This window comes from Vipera ursinii (assembly GCF_947247035.1).
Source record: "Vipera ursinii genome assembly, chromosome: 3".
Classification (NCBI taxonomy): domain Eukaryota; kingdom Metazoa; phylum Chordata; class Lepidosauria; order Squamata; family Viperidae; genus Vipera; species Vipera ursinii.
This window is the reverse complement of record NC_139516.1, coordinates 190,897,818-190,912,123: the sequence shown is the minus strand read 5'-3', so window position 1 is coordinate 190,912,123 and position 14,306 is coordinate 190,897,818. Positions and strand designations below refer to the sequence as shown.

The 14,306-nt window shown below is 37.9% G+C and overlaps 1 protein-coding gene across 3 annotated transcripts in view; it reads left to right on the top strand.

Moving 5' to 3' along the window:
* UBR5 (ubiquitin protein ligase E3 component n-recognin 5) overlaps nt 1–14,306 on the top strand; it is a 97,857-nt gene that overhangs the window by 51,635 nt on the left and 31,916 nt on the right. For 2 of the 3 annotated variants that reach the window (XM_083358763.1, XM_083358761.1), the window contains exons 17-30: nt 254–397; nt 1,933–2,044; nt 2,347–2,501; nt 3,247–3,444; nt 4,131–4,341; nt 6,725–6,851; nt 7,507–7,658; nt 8,006–8,101; nt 8,440–8,563; nt 8,838–8,935; nt 9,652–9,800; nt 10,971–11,062; nt 13,649–13,795; nt 13,881–13,999. In XM_083358763.1, the coding sequence (XP_083214889.1) occupies nt 254–397; nt 1,933–2,044; nt 2,347–2,501; nt 3,247–3,444; nt 4,131–4,341; nt 6,725–6,851; nt 7,507–7,658; nt 8,006–8,101; nt 8,440–8,563; nt 8,838–8,935; nt 9,652–9,800; nt 10,971–11,062; nt 13,649–13,795; nt 13,881–13,999 (1,924 nt within the window). The remainder of the gene's footprint in view (nt 1–253; nt 398–1,932; nt 2,045–2,346; nt 2,502–3,246; nt 3,445–4,130; nt 4,342–6,724; nt 6,852–7,506; nt 7,659–8,005; nt 8,102–8,439; nt 8,564–8,837; nt 8,936–9,651; nt 9,801–10,970; nt 11,063–13,648; nt 13,796–13,880; nt 14,000–14,306) is intronic. The other variant, XM_083358762.1, reaches the window with a different exon arrangement.

Here is a 14,306-nt window from a genome sequence, read left to right as displayed (position 1 = left end):
AAAGAAAATTATGTATTCTAATATTGTGGCATGCTTATGGTAAATTTAATAAATTTAATAAATCTAATCTGATCTAATCTAATCTAAAAGAACTGTGTCTCTAAAAAAGGTAGGCAGCAACTGTGATGTTGAAGATATTGAATTAGGTTTTATTTATATTTCTTAAAACATTAATATCTAGTATTTTTTGAAACTTAAGTCTTCAACTTCATTATGTCTTTCATTTAATTCTATATATGTATTTTTGTTTTAGGTATTAAAAGTGGATGGTGCTTATGTTGCTGTAAAATTTCCAGGAACATCTACTACTGCAAATTGTGCAAGCAGCACTGGGTTAGATCCTGATCCCTCTTCTCTTCTTCAAGATTGCCGATTACTCCGAATAGATGAACTACAAGTATGTATAGTAAAGAGAAAATATGACAGTTTAAATGGTTAGCAGTTTGCTGCTGAGGGCTACAAGTTACCATTTACATACGAATCTATTAATCACATTTAAAGCTATAGAACAGACATGTCAAACTCGCGATGTCACATGACGTTGCGCAACATATCGGAGCTTTTTCTCCATTGCCAGCAATGTGGTGGGCGCGGTTTTGGGATGATGCGTCTGGCCCATGGGCCGGCAGTTTGACACCCCTGCTATAGAAGATACAGAAATGAACAGATAATAGAAGAACTGGAGAACTGATAATGTGAAGCCTTATAGTTCATGAATCCTGATTATTTTGTTAAAAATCAGCTGAATATGATGTAAATGAGATTTTAGAATTACTCAAAATCTATCTGTTAAACGAAAACCTGGGACCATTTATAAAATTGCTGTAAATTCAGAATAAGCAAAAAAGTATAAGGTAAAGGTAAGGTGAGAAGGGACGCGGTGGCTCAGTGGGTTAGGACGCTGAGCTTGTCGATCAGAAGGTCAGCAGTTTGGCAGGTCGAATCCCGAGTGCCGCGTAACAGAGTGAGCGCCTGTTACTTGTCCCAGCTTCTGCCAACCTAGCAGTTCGAAAGCACGTAAAAATGCAAGTAGAAAAATAGGGACCACTACGGTGGGAAGGTAACAGCATTCCGTGCGCCTTTGGCGTCTAGTCATGCCGGCCACATGACCACGGAGACGTCCTCGGACAAGCGCTGGCTCTTCGGCTTTGAAACGGAGATGAGCACCGGTCCCTAGAGTCAGAAACGACTAGCACACATGTGCGGGGGAACCTTTACCTTAAGGTAAAGGTTCCCCCGCACATGCGTGCTAGTCATTTCCGACTCTAGGGGCCGGTGCTCATCTCCGTTTCAAAGCCGAAGAGCCAGCGCTTGTCCGAGGACGTCTCCGTGGTCATGTGGCCGGCATGACTAGACGCCAAAGGCGCACGGAACACTGTTACCTTCCCACCGTAGTGGTCCCTATTTTTCTACTTGCATTTTTACATGCTTTCGAACTGCTAGGTGGGCAGAAGCTGGGACGAGTAACAGGCGCTCACTCTGTTACGCGGCACTCGGGATTCGGCCCGCCAAACTGCCAACCTTCTGATCGACAAGCTCAGCATCCTAACCCACTGAGCCACTACGTCCCTCATAAAAAAAAAGTATAACTTGTTTTTAATTACTAAATATAGGATACAATTATGGACATTTTGTAAAATTAGATTAAGAAGAATATAACTAATGATGAATGATAAAAGTCATTATTTTTAGCCACAACAACTTCAAACAATCCTCATTTTGTTGAGTAAATGTCAGGGACAATGAATGGAGGAAAGGAATTGATCTTTAGCATCATGATGCCCGATTTGTCACCATGCAAGAAAAATTAACTTGGCTGGGACTGCAGAAGAATCTCTAGTTCTTTCTAGTAAATTTTATGCTTTTAATAAGAGGATTGATTAGATACAGCAAGGTAATTGTATTAAAGTTAAAAAAAAATATTTGTTACAGGTGGTAAAAACTGGTGGGACACCAAAAGTTCCAGATTGTTTTCAGAGAACCCCTAAAAAACTATGTATTCCAGAAAAAACAGAAATTCTGGCAGTTAATGTAGATTCGAAAGGTAGGTGTGAACTTTTTTCTTCTTCACTGTATAGCACAGTCAAACATCAACACAGGAAATGCTTTATGACATTTTATATTATGTCATAAACTGTTTTATGATAGTTTTATGTTATAAAATTTGCCAAGTTTCAATTCCATAGGAGTTATGGGTTCTGGATTTTGAATGCATTCTGTAAATTAGGCCATTTGAAGTACCTTGGTTAAAAAATTGTTGCCTATGATGGATTGTTTTGCCCAGGAACAAGACTTTTAGAAACATATTGATATCTTAAACTAGCAATGGTCTTTTTCACTTTTTAGGAGTCCATGCTGTCCTCAAAACTGGAAATTGGGTTAGATACTGCATTTTTGATCTAGCAACTGGAAAAGCAGAACAGGAAAATAATTTCCCCACTAGTAGCCTTGCTTTCCTTGGGCAGAATGAGAGAAGTGTTGCTATTTTCACTGCTGGACAGGTTTGTTATTCTAAATATTTAGAAAGGGGCTTTAATGCAAACTTGAATTATTTTGAACCTTGTCTTTATAGGAAAGCTGTCAGTATTCTTGTTCCAAATACAGGGTGCATAATTTTTCTCCATATTTGGGGTGCAAGGAATGGGAAAAGAAAGAAAGTTACAAATATTTAATACTCTAGAGAGGGTTTATCTAAGCCCATGACACAGTTCAGTGGTTGAGGAGGGAAAATGTTGGGAAGGTCTTCTCCCTTTCTGTGACATTTGGAATGATTTCATTGGTGAATATATAATCCCTACACAAAATAGGAATGATCAGTTCCCATCATCCTTGACATAAAACTTGTGATATTGGAATAGATGTTGTGATATCTATGTTAAATGGTAAAATGTGCATATAATCTTTTATGCAGATGGGATTATTCACATAAGTTGGAATGACATATTTCAAACTCAGTATTGCAAGCTCAAAACATTTTTAATTTGAAACATTTTGCATATTTATAACTATTGCCCTTAGTTTGTGATTGCTTAGACGAGGTTATGTCTAAGATGAGTTGAGCTGAGTTGCTGCTGCTGGAAGCCACATTTGTCCTGTGGTTAAAATAGGCAAGATGGCAGAAAGAGTGTTTAACCAAGAAGAACAACAGCTGGTAGATGAGGAAAGTAAACTTTGTAAAGTATTAACTGAAACAGTGAAAAAAATAACTAGAATTTTGTATTGCATGACATTTTGCTTCCTACATAGGAATCACCAATCATTCTTAGAGATGGAAATGGTACCATATATCCAATGGCAAAAGATTGTATGGGTGGAATAAGAGATCCTGATTGGCTTGATCTTCCTCCTATTAGCAGTCTGGGAATGGGAGTACATTCCTTAACAAATATTCCTGCTAATTCAACCATTAAAAAGAAAGCTGCTATCATCATAATGGCTGTTGAGGTAATTAAATATATTGAACATGCCAAATGCTAAATAAATAAGTAAATATATCAAACAAAAGTTAGAGGCATTGTATCTTTTACTCTCTTGGTCTGTATTTTAATCTTTTGTAGATATTCCTAAATAGTGATTTTAATCTGAGAGTTCTAGGCTTTATTATAGATTTCTGATGTACTACAAATATTTCAATAAAACCAAAGCTCTTTTTCAAAGTTACATAGTTGATTTCTAAAGAGTTGTGCAATTTAAGTGACCATTACCTTATAAAGTTAGAGCTAGAATCTTCAAAAATGTAATCCTATAATTGCAGATTGTTCTGCTATGGTGTTAAATGTACTGAAAATTAAAACAGACATTTTATTTCCTTTCTTGTCAACAAGCATTTGGATACAGTCAGATTTTAAATGTATATTGCTTACCATTTTAGGCAGGTAGATTTTAAAGGGCAAATTTTTTCTAGTTTTCACATTACTTTATAGATCATGCACTTTTGACTGAAATCATTACTGGTAAAATTAGTTAATTTATAAACTGCAACATTAATTTTTTATTATCACAATTTTATTGATTGTATTTCTGGCTCACCCCTTTTCACGGAGTTCAGAGCAGTAAAATAGTTTTAAAAAATGAACTGTACACAGTGGCATACACTGGGTAATTGTGCCTGTTTAATTTTCTGGGTGCAGAAGCAGACTTTAATGCAACATATTCTGCGATGCGACTATGAGTCCTGCAGACAGTATCTCATGAACCTCGAACAAGCTGTTGTCTTGGATCAGAATCCACAAATGCTGCAGACATTCCTTGGCCATCGATGTGACGGAAATAGAAATATTCTGCATGCTTGTGTGTCTGTGTGCTTTCCAACCAGTAATAAAGAAACTAAAGAGGAAGAGGGTAAGCTTAACAATCTGATGCAAATTCTTTTGCACATTGTCGAAAGATAGGTCCACTGTTATTCAGAAATCAGTTTTGAAGTAGCTTTGTACATATATAGACAAATTAGCCACTTTGAGAGTCTTTGAGATTCAAATGTTATACCCATGGCTAGCACGGCTACCCTTGGGAAGTAAAACTGGACACAGATATAACAGTGATAATGCAGCACTTTAATTTTAAAGCCAAAAATATGTTTCAGATTAGCATGGACATACGTACCACAATTGTTGGTGCCTGCTTAAACTGCATTTTTTTTTCTGGACCAACAGAATCCTTTAGAGGAGGCATGGGAATTCTGTCAGCACCTCCTTAATATAAGCATGTAATTTCCTGGAAATACAGAGGATAACTGTTGCGTAGAAAAAGACAGCTTTATTTTAGAGAGGTACCAGCTGATACATTCTGTGCACCCATATCCACTCTGAAGCACCTTCTCTGATTGGATCTAAAAATCTTTTAATAGTCCCAGAACACAGAATATGCCTATTTACAGAGATTTTAGATTCTCTTTGAAATAAGACTGGACTTGGAAGAAGGCTGCTTCTTAATATTTGATTAAGTTGTACAGAAAATCCTTGTTGAATGGTGCTAATTGGGATTAGAAACTTCATTATTAAGCAGTGCAGCTGTAAATAGAAAAACCACATGACCATGCTGCTTAGCGATGGCAGTTCAGAATGAGTGCTGTCATTAAATGAGGACTGAGTGGGTTGTTAAATGAGCACCTCTTGTGACTATGACTTCTGGCATTCTGCTGGCTTCTTTGTTGATTTTGTTTATGGGAAGCTGGAAATGAAGGTCACAAATTGCAATTACACGATTGCAGGATGGTGCGAAGACTATATATATGAACTCTGGTTGTAACTACCACTTGTTCAGTACTATTGTAAATTTGAACAGTCACTGAATGAGAGGTCATTAAACGAGGGACCCCTTGTACACTAAACCAAAACCAGAACAATATAAAAACTGTGTCACTGAGAATGAGCTCTTGTAGAAGATGACCAGGCTGAGCCCGAGGAAGGGGCCAACACATCATCAGTCATGAATCTCTTCGTGCCCACCTTGAATTCATTCTACTCTTATCTTCCACTAATTTCCGGTGGCCATTAGTAGCTCAGATTCTTGTAGAGAGCTCAAGTTTATAATAAATCTTTATATCCATTTGAATTCTCTCAATCTCCTGATTTTCCTAGTGCTTGATAGCTGTAGAATAAAAGAGAAAGAAAGCTAATTTAGGTCCTCATTCTGTAAATCGTTATATCATCTGTGAGGTGTTTTTTTTTTGTTGAAAAAAACAAAATGGCTGCCTTAGGCTACTGGAAGATTATTTGCACTTTCATTCCTTAAACTTTCATGCAAAAATAGATATAAATATAGATACAAATATATTTGTTTCCATCCATTCTGGTAACATTACTTGAAGGCAAAATAATAATAATAAATTAAGAAGTCAGCTACTTGCTGTGAAAGTAACCCAGCACTACTTTAAATGCCCTGTAAGCTATTTTTGACCCTCTGAACATTATGTCCTCCAAATGCATTATTACATTGCTAAGAGATTGACATCCACATTTACTAAATGTTATAGTAAAGAGCTTAAATTGCCTTGCTGGCCATTAGTTGACTATCAATTATGTAGAGTAGAGTAGAGTAGAGTAGAGTAGAGTAGAGTAGAGTAGAGTAGAGTAGAGTAGAGTAGAATAGAATAGAATAGAATAGAATAGAATAGAATAGAATAGAATAGAATAGAATAGAATAGAATAGTAGAATAGAATAGAATAGAATAGAATAGAATAGAATGGGAATATTGTTACTTTAAATGTAAACAAATCAGCATACATTAAAATGAAATTTTGTTGCCTTCAGCTCTCAAAAAAATACCCACATACATATGCATATACCCACATACACACACATATATGACACAGAAACATCACAGTCTAGTTCGAATGTATACGTATACATACAGGGTGGGGTGGGGGAAGAATCCTGCGAATTTACAATACGGAAGGCATAAGGAACAAAGCTGTTACAGAATCCAGTGGTTCTGCTATACATACATCAAAACTTCCTCCCTGAGCAGCAGAAACAGACCGTGAAGTGGGTGTGTGGGGTCATGCAGATACCTTCTGTGATTTAAATTACCCTAACCTTCTGATCCCTTGAAATTTTATTAAATAATTTTTTATTCCTGTCATTGTTTTGCATTCGAGTAAATATTTGATATATGCTATTGATTTCATACTAGGACATTTGTATAAAAATGACAAATGCATGTGAAAGAAATGTTTTAGCCATGATAGCAACAGTTTTGTCAAGGTTCTTATTTATGTTTCAGAAGCAGAGCGCTCGGAAAGGAATACGTTTGCTGAAAGGTTATCTGCCGTTGAAGCTATTGCAAATGCTATTTCAGTGGTATCAAGTAATGGACCAGGAAATCGTGCAGGTTCCTCCAGCAGTAGAAGGTAGGTTAGCAATGATGATGATGATGTTATCCATTCAGTCGAGTCTGATTTTTGGCAGTTCTATTGGTCCTGTCTCTCCATATCTTCTAGTACTTATTTGAATTTTGCTGCTGTCCAGCCACCGTGTTCTTTGATGGCATAGTTTCCTTTTACCGCTAATTCTTCCAAACATAATTGCTTTCTCCACTGAAGAAGCTTGTTGGATGAGAAGCGAAATGTTTTCAAAGAAGACACCAAGAAAGTCTGGTTGCCTTTTGGAAAAAACACATTTGGGACCCTTGAATTGTGGTGCTGGAGAAAAAATGATGTTTTTAATAATTAACATTATTATCAAGTAATAAAATATGGATTAGAAGAAAACTACACCATCTCCGATTAGGTGAAATCTGGTTTGATTGCTTACCAGAAGCCATAATGAAAATAACACTTACATATTCTGGACATGTAATATAAAGGGAGGTTTAACTGGGAAAAGCCTGATATTTGGCAAAATCAAAAGCAATTGAAGGAGAGGCTAATGAAAGGCAAGATGGCTAGATACCTTTACTTGATGATAAAAGTGTGAATTTAACAAGAGTTTATCAGTTTAGCAGACCACTTTGGTAAAATTATTTTTTTTCTGAAAATGTATAATTATTTATGACTTTATTGTTAGTTTGCGACTGAGAGAAATGATGAGACGATCTTTGAGAGCAGCGGGATTGGGCAGACATGAAGCTGGAGCTTCATCAAGTGATCATCAGGATCCTGTTTCTCCTCCCATAGCTCCTCCAAGCTGGGTTCCTGATCCTCCAGCGATGGATCCCGGTAAGATCCTGAGATGTTCCTCTGCATAATTGCAGATTCCAAACAAATGTTAATGATATGTCAGATGAACCCTATAGCAAGAGTCATGTAAATATGAAAGACATGTATTCCTACCTCAAATACCTATAATAGGTACATAATATAACCTATTTGATTGCATGCAGTCTTTAATGAAGTGTTAAATTACCACATGGATTTTTTTTAGCAATTGTTGCTCATTTTGCTAGTTACTCTTAGACTTATTGGTTAGAAGAAAATTTAAGCATTTTTTTAGTTAATGGGTTTTTTCCCCATGTGAGGATGTATTTTATTTATTGATGTACATCCTGCTATTCTGTTTGCTAAAGATGGTGACATTGATTTTATCCTGGCTCCTGCTGTGGGATCTCTTACCACAGCAACAACTGGCACTGGCCAAGGACCAAGCACTTCTACCATACCAGGTGAGAGAACATTATTTGATATCCTTAAATTTATATCTTTGCAAACAGATTGTGTAAATGCATTTACCTAAAGAGCTCCACTGTTATACTAGCTACTCTTATTTGCCAGTATTTCTGTAAGTCTTACAAGTATAGTCCATAATAATTTGCATGCATTAAAATATGTTGTCAGTTAAAATGTTGCTCCAGGATATAAAATGCCCAGTCCTTCTATTTCCACTAATATTGATAATTTTTTCATATCACATTTCAAATATAGTTGCAATATCAGTCGTAATTGTCACAGAAACAAGGCAGCTTTTAAATTTTGTTTTTCATCCAAGTTTTCTGATTTGTAGGTCCTTCTACAGAACCTTCTGTAGTGGAATCAAAAGACAGGAAGGCCAATGCTCATTTCATACTGAAATTGTTGTGTGACAGTGTTGTTTTACAGCCATATCTCCGGGAACTGCTGTCAGCCAAGTAAGAATCCTCTTGTTAAATTTCACGCGTTGGCTTCATACTCCTGAGAAGTAGGTAGAATAACTTGCCACTTCCAGAGAATCAGTATTTGGTTTTATTCCTGCTTTTCAATCAAGCCGTTACCTGTCCTCATATTCTTACGGATTTTTGAAAATCAGAACTCAAGTAAAATATATGCTGTTTTTTAATTTCTTTACATTGATTTTTTTTAAAAAAAAATCTTTCCTGAAGGTATTTCAATTGGAAAATGATATGGATATATTTTTGCTTGTAGGGATGCAAGGGGCATGACACCATTTATGTCTGCAGTCAGTGGCAGAGCATATCCTGCTGCAATTACTATTTTAGAAACTGCACAGAAAGTTGCCAAAGGTATGGACATTTTTTAAAAAAAAATATTGCTAATGATTTAGGATTTTTTTCTTTGAGAGTTTAACACATTTTATAATATAGAATAAATAGAAAATTGCAGTTTCCTTGCTACTTGTCTGTATTATTTGGATTATTCCCTTCTTGAGTTGGATTAATTCAGTTGAAGGAATTTTCTTAGAAACTTTATTTCTTTACCATCTCTATGTAGTGAATTGTATTTTCATTGAGACACGGGTTGTGGAGTAGTTAAGGCGTCAGGCTAGAAACTGGTAGACTGTGAGTTCTAGCCCTGCCTTGGGCAGGAAGTCAAGTAGGTGACCTTGGGCCAATCACTTTCTCTCAGCCCTAAGAAGAAAGTAATGACACACCATTTCCAAAAGAACTTGCCAAGAAAACTTCAGAAATTTGTCCAGACAGCCTCTGAGAACCGGACATAATTGAATAAAGAACAAAAAAACACCTCTTTTCATTACTTACATTTTATTTTGTTGACTTTTAAAAGAGTTTCAGATAGTTAATAAAGGAGGGTGCATAGCAGTTACTCTCAATAAAGACAAAATAGTCACAGGACAACCTGCGTTGTCCTGTATAAGTATAGCATAATATATAATTGAAGTAAAGCAGTGTTTCCTTTTCACTTTTGCAGAGCTTCTGAGGGCTTTTAAACTCCCTAGTTTTGATGTTTAATTTGGAACCTTCTCTACTTCTTTTTAAAGCAGAGGCAATGTCAAGTGAAAAAGAGGAAGATGTCTTTATGGGAATGGTTTGTCCAACTGGCACAAATCCAGATGACTCTCCTTTGTATGTTTTGTGTTGCAACGATACTTGTAGTTTCACATGGACTGGTGCGGAACATATAAATCAGGTAAATTTAGGGAGTCTTGGCATTTTTGTCATTTGTTTATTTCCCCAACTTTACAGTTTATTTTTTTTAAAAAATCCATATTTGTTTTACTATTGCTATTTTTCTTTCAGCCTTTTTGATTTTCCATGCAGACTAAAATAGTTGAACTTGGTTCCTTTTGAAATCTCAGTGGTTAAATCCAGATGTAATTATTCTTGCAATAAACTCATTAACTTATTTTTTTTTGTTAAGTTAAAACTATGACTAATTCAGTATTCAGCTATTGATAAGCAACAGTTGTGTACTTAGATGTTACCCTGCCTTAATGCTTGTATGCTAAATTAAAAATCTAATCTTGGGTAATATTGGGAAAGGAAACCAGTGCTCAGTTGATGTTTAATAATGAAAAGACACATACAGATAATAAACCAGAAGAGTGACTCGAATAACATTCTTATATGGATTTACAAAAGAGAAACTATTAAGGTTTTGAAAAGATTTGAGAAGAGACAAAGAAAAGAAGAAACCCTAGTTCTAGGATATATTTAAACAGATTAAAGATCAAGGCTGTTAAAAGTAAAGGGGAGTTACTTTACTTCAAGGTTAAAATAGATAGGGCGTTATCTCTGGTAACTTTAATGGAATTTGCTGACCAGAATGACAAGGCTTTAAAGTTTTATTTATCAATAATAAGACACGGGAAGAAGAATTCTTTTGTTCTGTTTTATGTGAAATTTAAGTGATAAGTTACTAAAATTGTTTTATATTTGCTGTGATGAAGGGGGAATTTTTTTTTCTTTACTATATTATTTTTTCCTTATTTTCTATTTTTCTGTTTTTTTTCTAATCTGTTTTTCTATTCTTTTCTATAGTTTTTTTATTTTTTAGATTGTATTAACTTTTACTCTTTTAATTCTAATGCTTAATAAAATTATTGAAAAGAAAAAGAAAGTGAACAGGGCTGAAAATTAGCACAATTTTAGAAGTGTCTGGAAGTCTTAATATCCTTAAGATAGTCACTTGATGCAAATGCACTTTTTCCAGTGGTTGGCTATTCTACAGAATGAGAAAAGGAAGTCATAATTTTGTGCCAAACATCCAGTACACTTTCAATATCTATATGTAGAGATAGGGGAGGGAGAAGGGTGTTAATTTGACTTTTTCTAAAATGTGGTTTTCCTCCCATTTCAGGATATATTTGAATGCCGAACATGTGGTTTACTGGAATCTCTGTGCTGTTGCACAGAATGTGCGCGAGTGTGCCATAAAGGCCATGATTGCAAGTATGTTTATGTTTACTGCAATAAATAATCACAGATTCTTTTAACTGTACCTATTTTACTGGGCTCTAAATGCAAAAGAGCCAACACGACACAGGTATTCATAAGCTATTACCTACCACTATTCCACTCTTCCCCATTGCCATTCCTACTCCTACTCCCGCTATTTCAACTGCTACTTCTAGTGAGTTTTGCTAGAGAAAATTACCTCTTTCTAGGTGCTTTAGGCTAGTGGTACACCCATTGTACCACTTTTAGGATAAGGCACTCTCCGAGTAGCACCAGTCGCCCAGCAAGGTGTCAAAAACATGACAAAAAAAGAAAAGAAAAACATGATAAAGTACAGATAGTCCTCGACTTACAACATTTCGCTTAATGACTGTTCGAAGTTACAACGGCACTGAAAAAAGTGACTTATGACCATTTTTCACACACTGTTGCAGCATCCCCAGGGTCATGTTATTTACATTCGGATGCTTGGCAACTAAATCATGCTTATGACGGTCAGTGTCCCAGAGTCATGTGATAACCTTTTGCAACTTTTTGACAAGCGAAGTCAATGGCGGGGGGGGGGGGGGAAACAGCTCATCACTCAGGTTGCAGGGTGCCTGTGTGGGGGGAATCCATGGGTCTCTGGTGGAGGGGAGTAATTCCCTCCCTCTCTCCCATTGTCTCTTCCTTTTTTCCTTCCTTTCTTACCTCCTTCTTTGTCCCTTCCTCCTTCCCTTCCTCCCTTCCATTGTCCCTCCCTCCCTCCCTCAGGTTACAGGGTGCCTGTGTGTGTGTGGGGTGGAATCCATGGGTCTCTGGTGGAGGGGGGTGGGACTGGGGTGGGTGCCCTCCTTCCCTCCCTCTCTCCCATTGTCCTTCTTTCCTTCCTTTCTTACCTCCTCCTTTGTCCTTTCCTTCCTTCCCTCCCATCTCTCCCTCCCTCCTCCCCTTTCCTCCTCCCTCCCTCCCTTCTCTGGGAGCTTGACATTGCTAAGTGAGGCCAGTAAATACTTGCTGCAAGGAAAGCAATTGGGACGGCGTAGCACGTGCGGAGAAACGCCGGATCTTGAGTCTTCATCCCAACTACTTGCCTTGCTGCAAGGAAAGCAATTGGGACAGGGCAGTGTGCGCGGAGAAACTCCGGATCTCGAGTCCTCGTCCCAACTGCTTGCCTTGCTGCAAGGAAAGCAATTGGGACGCGCAGCAGAGGCAGTCTGGATTTCTGAGCAGCGCTGAGCAACACACAGAAAGCAAACTGAAACAAAAACACAGGGACTATCAGGAATGCAAGATCAGCGTGTGCTCAGAAAGACTGAATCTCGAGTTCCTCGTCCCAAATGCTTGCCTTGCTGCAAGGATAGAATTGGGACGCGCAGCAGAGGGAATCTGCGTTTCTGATCAGCTGACGACTCTGTACCCCCGGCCCCAACCTCCACCGATGGGCTTCAGTCGGTGGAGGTCGGGGCCAGCTGTACACAGTCGCCAACAGTGGTGGGGGGAGGGAGTCAGGTTGGCGCGTTTTTCCCTCCACACTCTGATGGCTTCGCCTAGCTTGGCGCGGAACAGAAAAAAAACGTGGGCCTTGATTCCCACCTGCTGCTGCGGGATGAGTCCTGGGGACTCATTGCCGCTTTGCTCTCCCCTCCATAAAGAACATCGGGAAGAGGAGAGGGAGGAGGAAAAGAAAATGGACAACCTACCTGTCGAGGCTGTCTCTGTCCCCTTCAGGCTCAGGCTTGCTTCTGGGGGAAGGTTGCTAACAAGGAGTCCAAGGGGAGGGCGGGGCCTCACTCTGCGCCTACAGGCTGCCGGCAAGCAGCATGTTTTCTGGCAGCAAGCCATGTGCTCGCGTACCACCAGTTGAAAAGCCCTGCTTTAGGCTACTTCAAGCTGCTTTATTTCCATACAGGAACACAGACCCTTCACAACCAGCTGTGTCTCAGCAAGCTTTTATAGCCAGTGATGTTGTGCTGGCTGGGCAGAGAGTTGAAAGAGACAGGACAATAGTACTACAAGTAATGGCCATTTTCAGGGCAGCCTGCTCTCTCACAATGAGGTTTAGTGATTTATTGTTCAAAATTGTTCTTATGTATTTTTATTGTTAACGTATGGAAACATACGACACAAAAGTTGAAATCGAAGACGTGGATCCCATTTCTGTTGGGGTAAGAAGGTGAAGATTCACTCAAGTCAAGTTTAACTCTAAATGACTACATGGCCGTTGCCGTTTTCTTTCCTTGGCAACAGCTTGTAGCTTGCCACGGCCACTTTCTGAAGTGTTTTTCCTACTTCCCAATCAAACATACAGCATGGTATGACTTGACAGTCTTCTGTCCAAATGTCAACCGATCCTGCTTTCTCTCTCTGTCTTGTCTGTCTCCTTTCTGTTTAGACACAGGGGTTTGAGCGTTCCTTCTCGGCAACATTTGCTATGCATTCACAAGTACATAGACAAGGGACAATTTACTCTTTTTCATAATTGTTATTCTTAAATTAGTGCATTGCTTTATAAATGACCATAAAGCTCACATTTTTAGATCTGTATTTCATATTGATGTGGAAATTGATCATATGTAATTAAAATTTCCTCTCTTTCAGGCTTAAACGCACATCACCTACAGCATACTGTGATTGTTGGGAGAAATGCAAATGCAAAACATTAATTGCAGGACAGAAATCTGCCCGTCTTGATTTGCTTTTCCGGCTGCTTACTACTACAAATCTTGTCACCATGCCAAATAGTAGGCAAGTGTCTGTTTATTCCAAATGGGAGAAAGTAATCTGAGAAATTCAGAGCAGACTTTTTTTTACATCTCTCTCTATGTTCTAGGGGGGAACATCTTCTGTTGTTCTTAGTACAGACAGTTGCGCGACAAACAGTAGAGCACTGCCAATACCGGCCTCCAAGAATTAGAGAAGATCGTAATCGTAAAACTGCAAACCCTGAAGGTAGGCCATCCAGCAATTTAAAAAAAATTCTGTTAGTCTTCCCTTCAAAAATCTCCCAGGACACGTAAGAGGAGGAATAATATATAATATAAATACTATTATATTAGCTATCCCAGGCTTCTCTTTCCATTCTTTTCCTGCCTTACTTAGGATGAACTTAGCTATTTATATGTTGTATTTCCACATCTTTCTTTCTTATCTTAACATTTCCTTCTCCCATCATCTTGCTAGTTTAGGAATATACAATTTCTGTACACTGAACAATTTTTTTGAAGGTCCACTCCAAATTGATAAGATCACCCTCTGA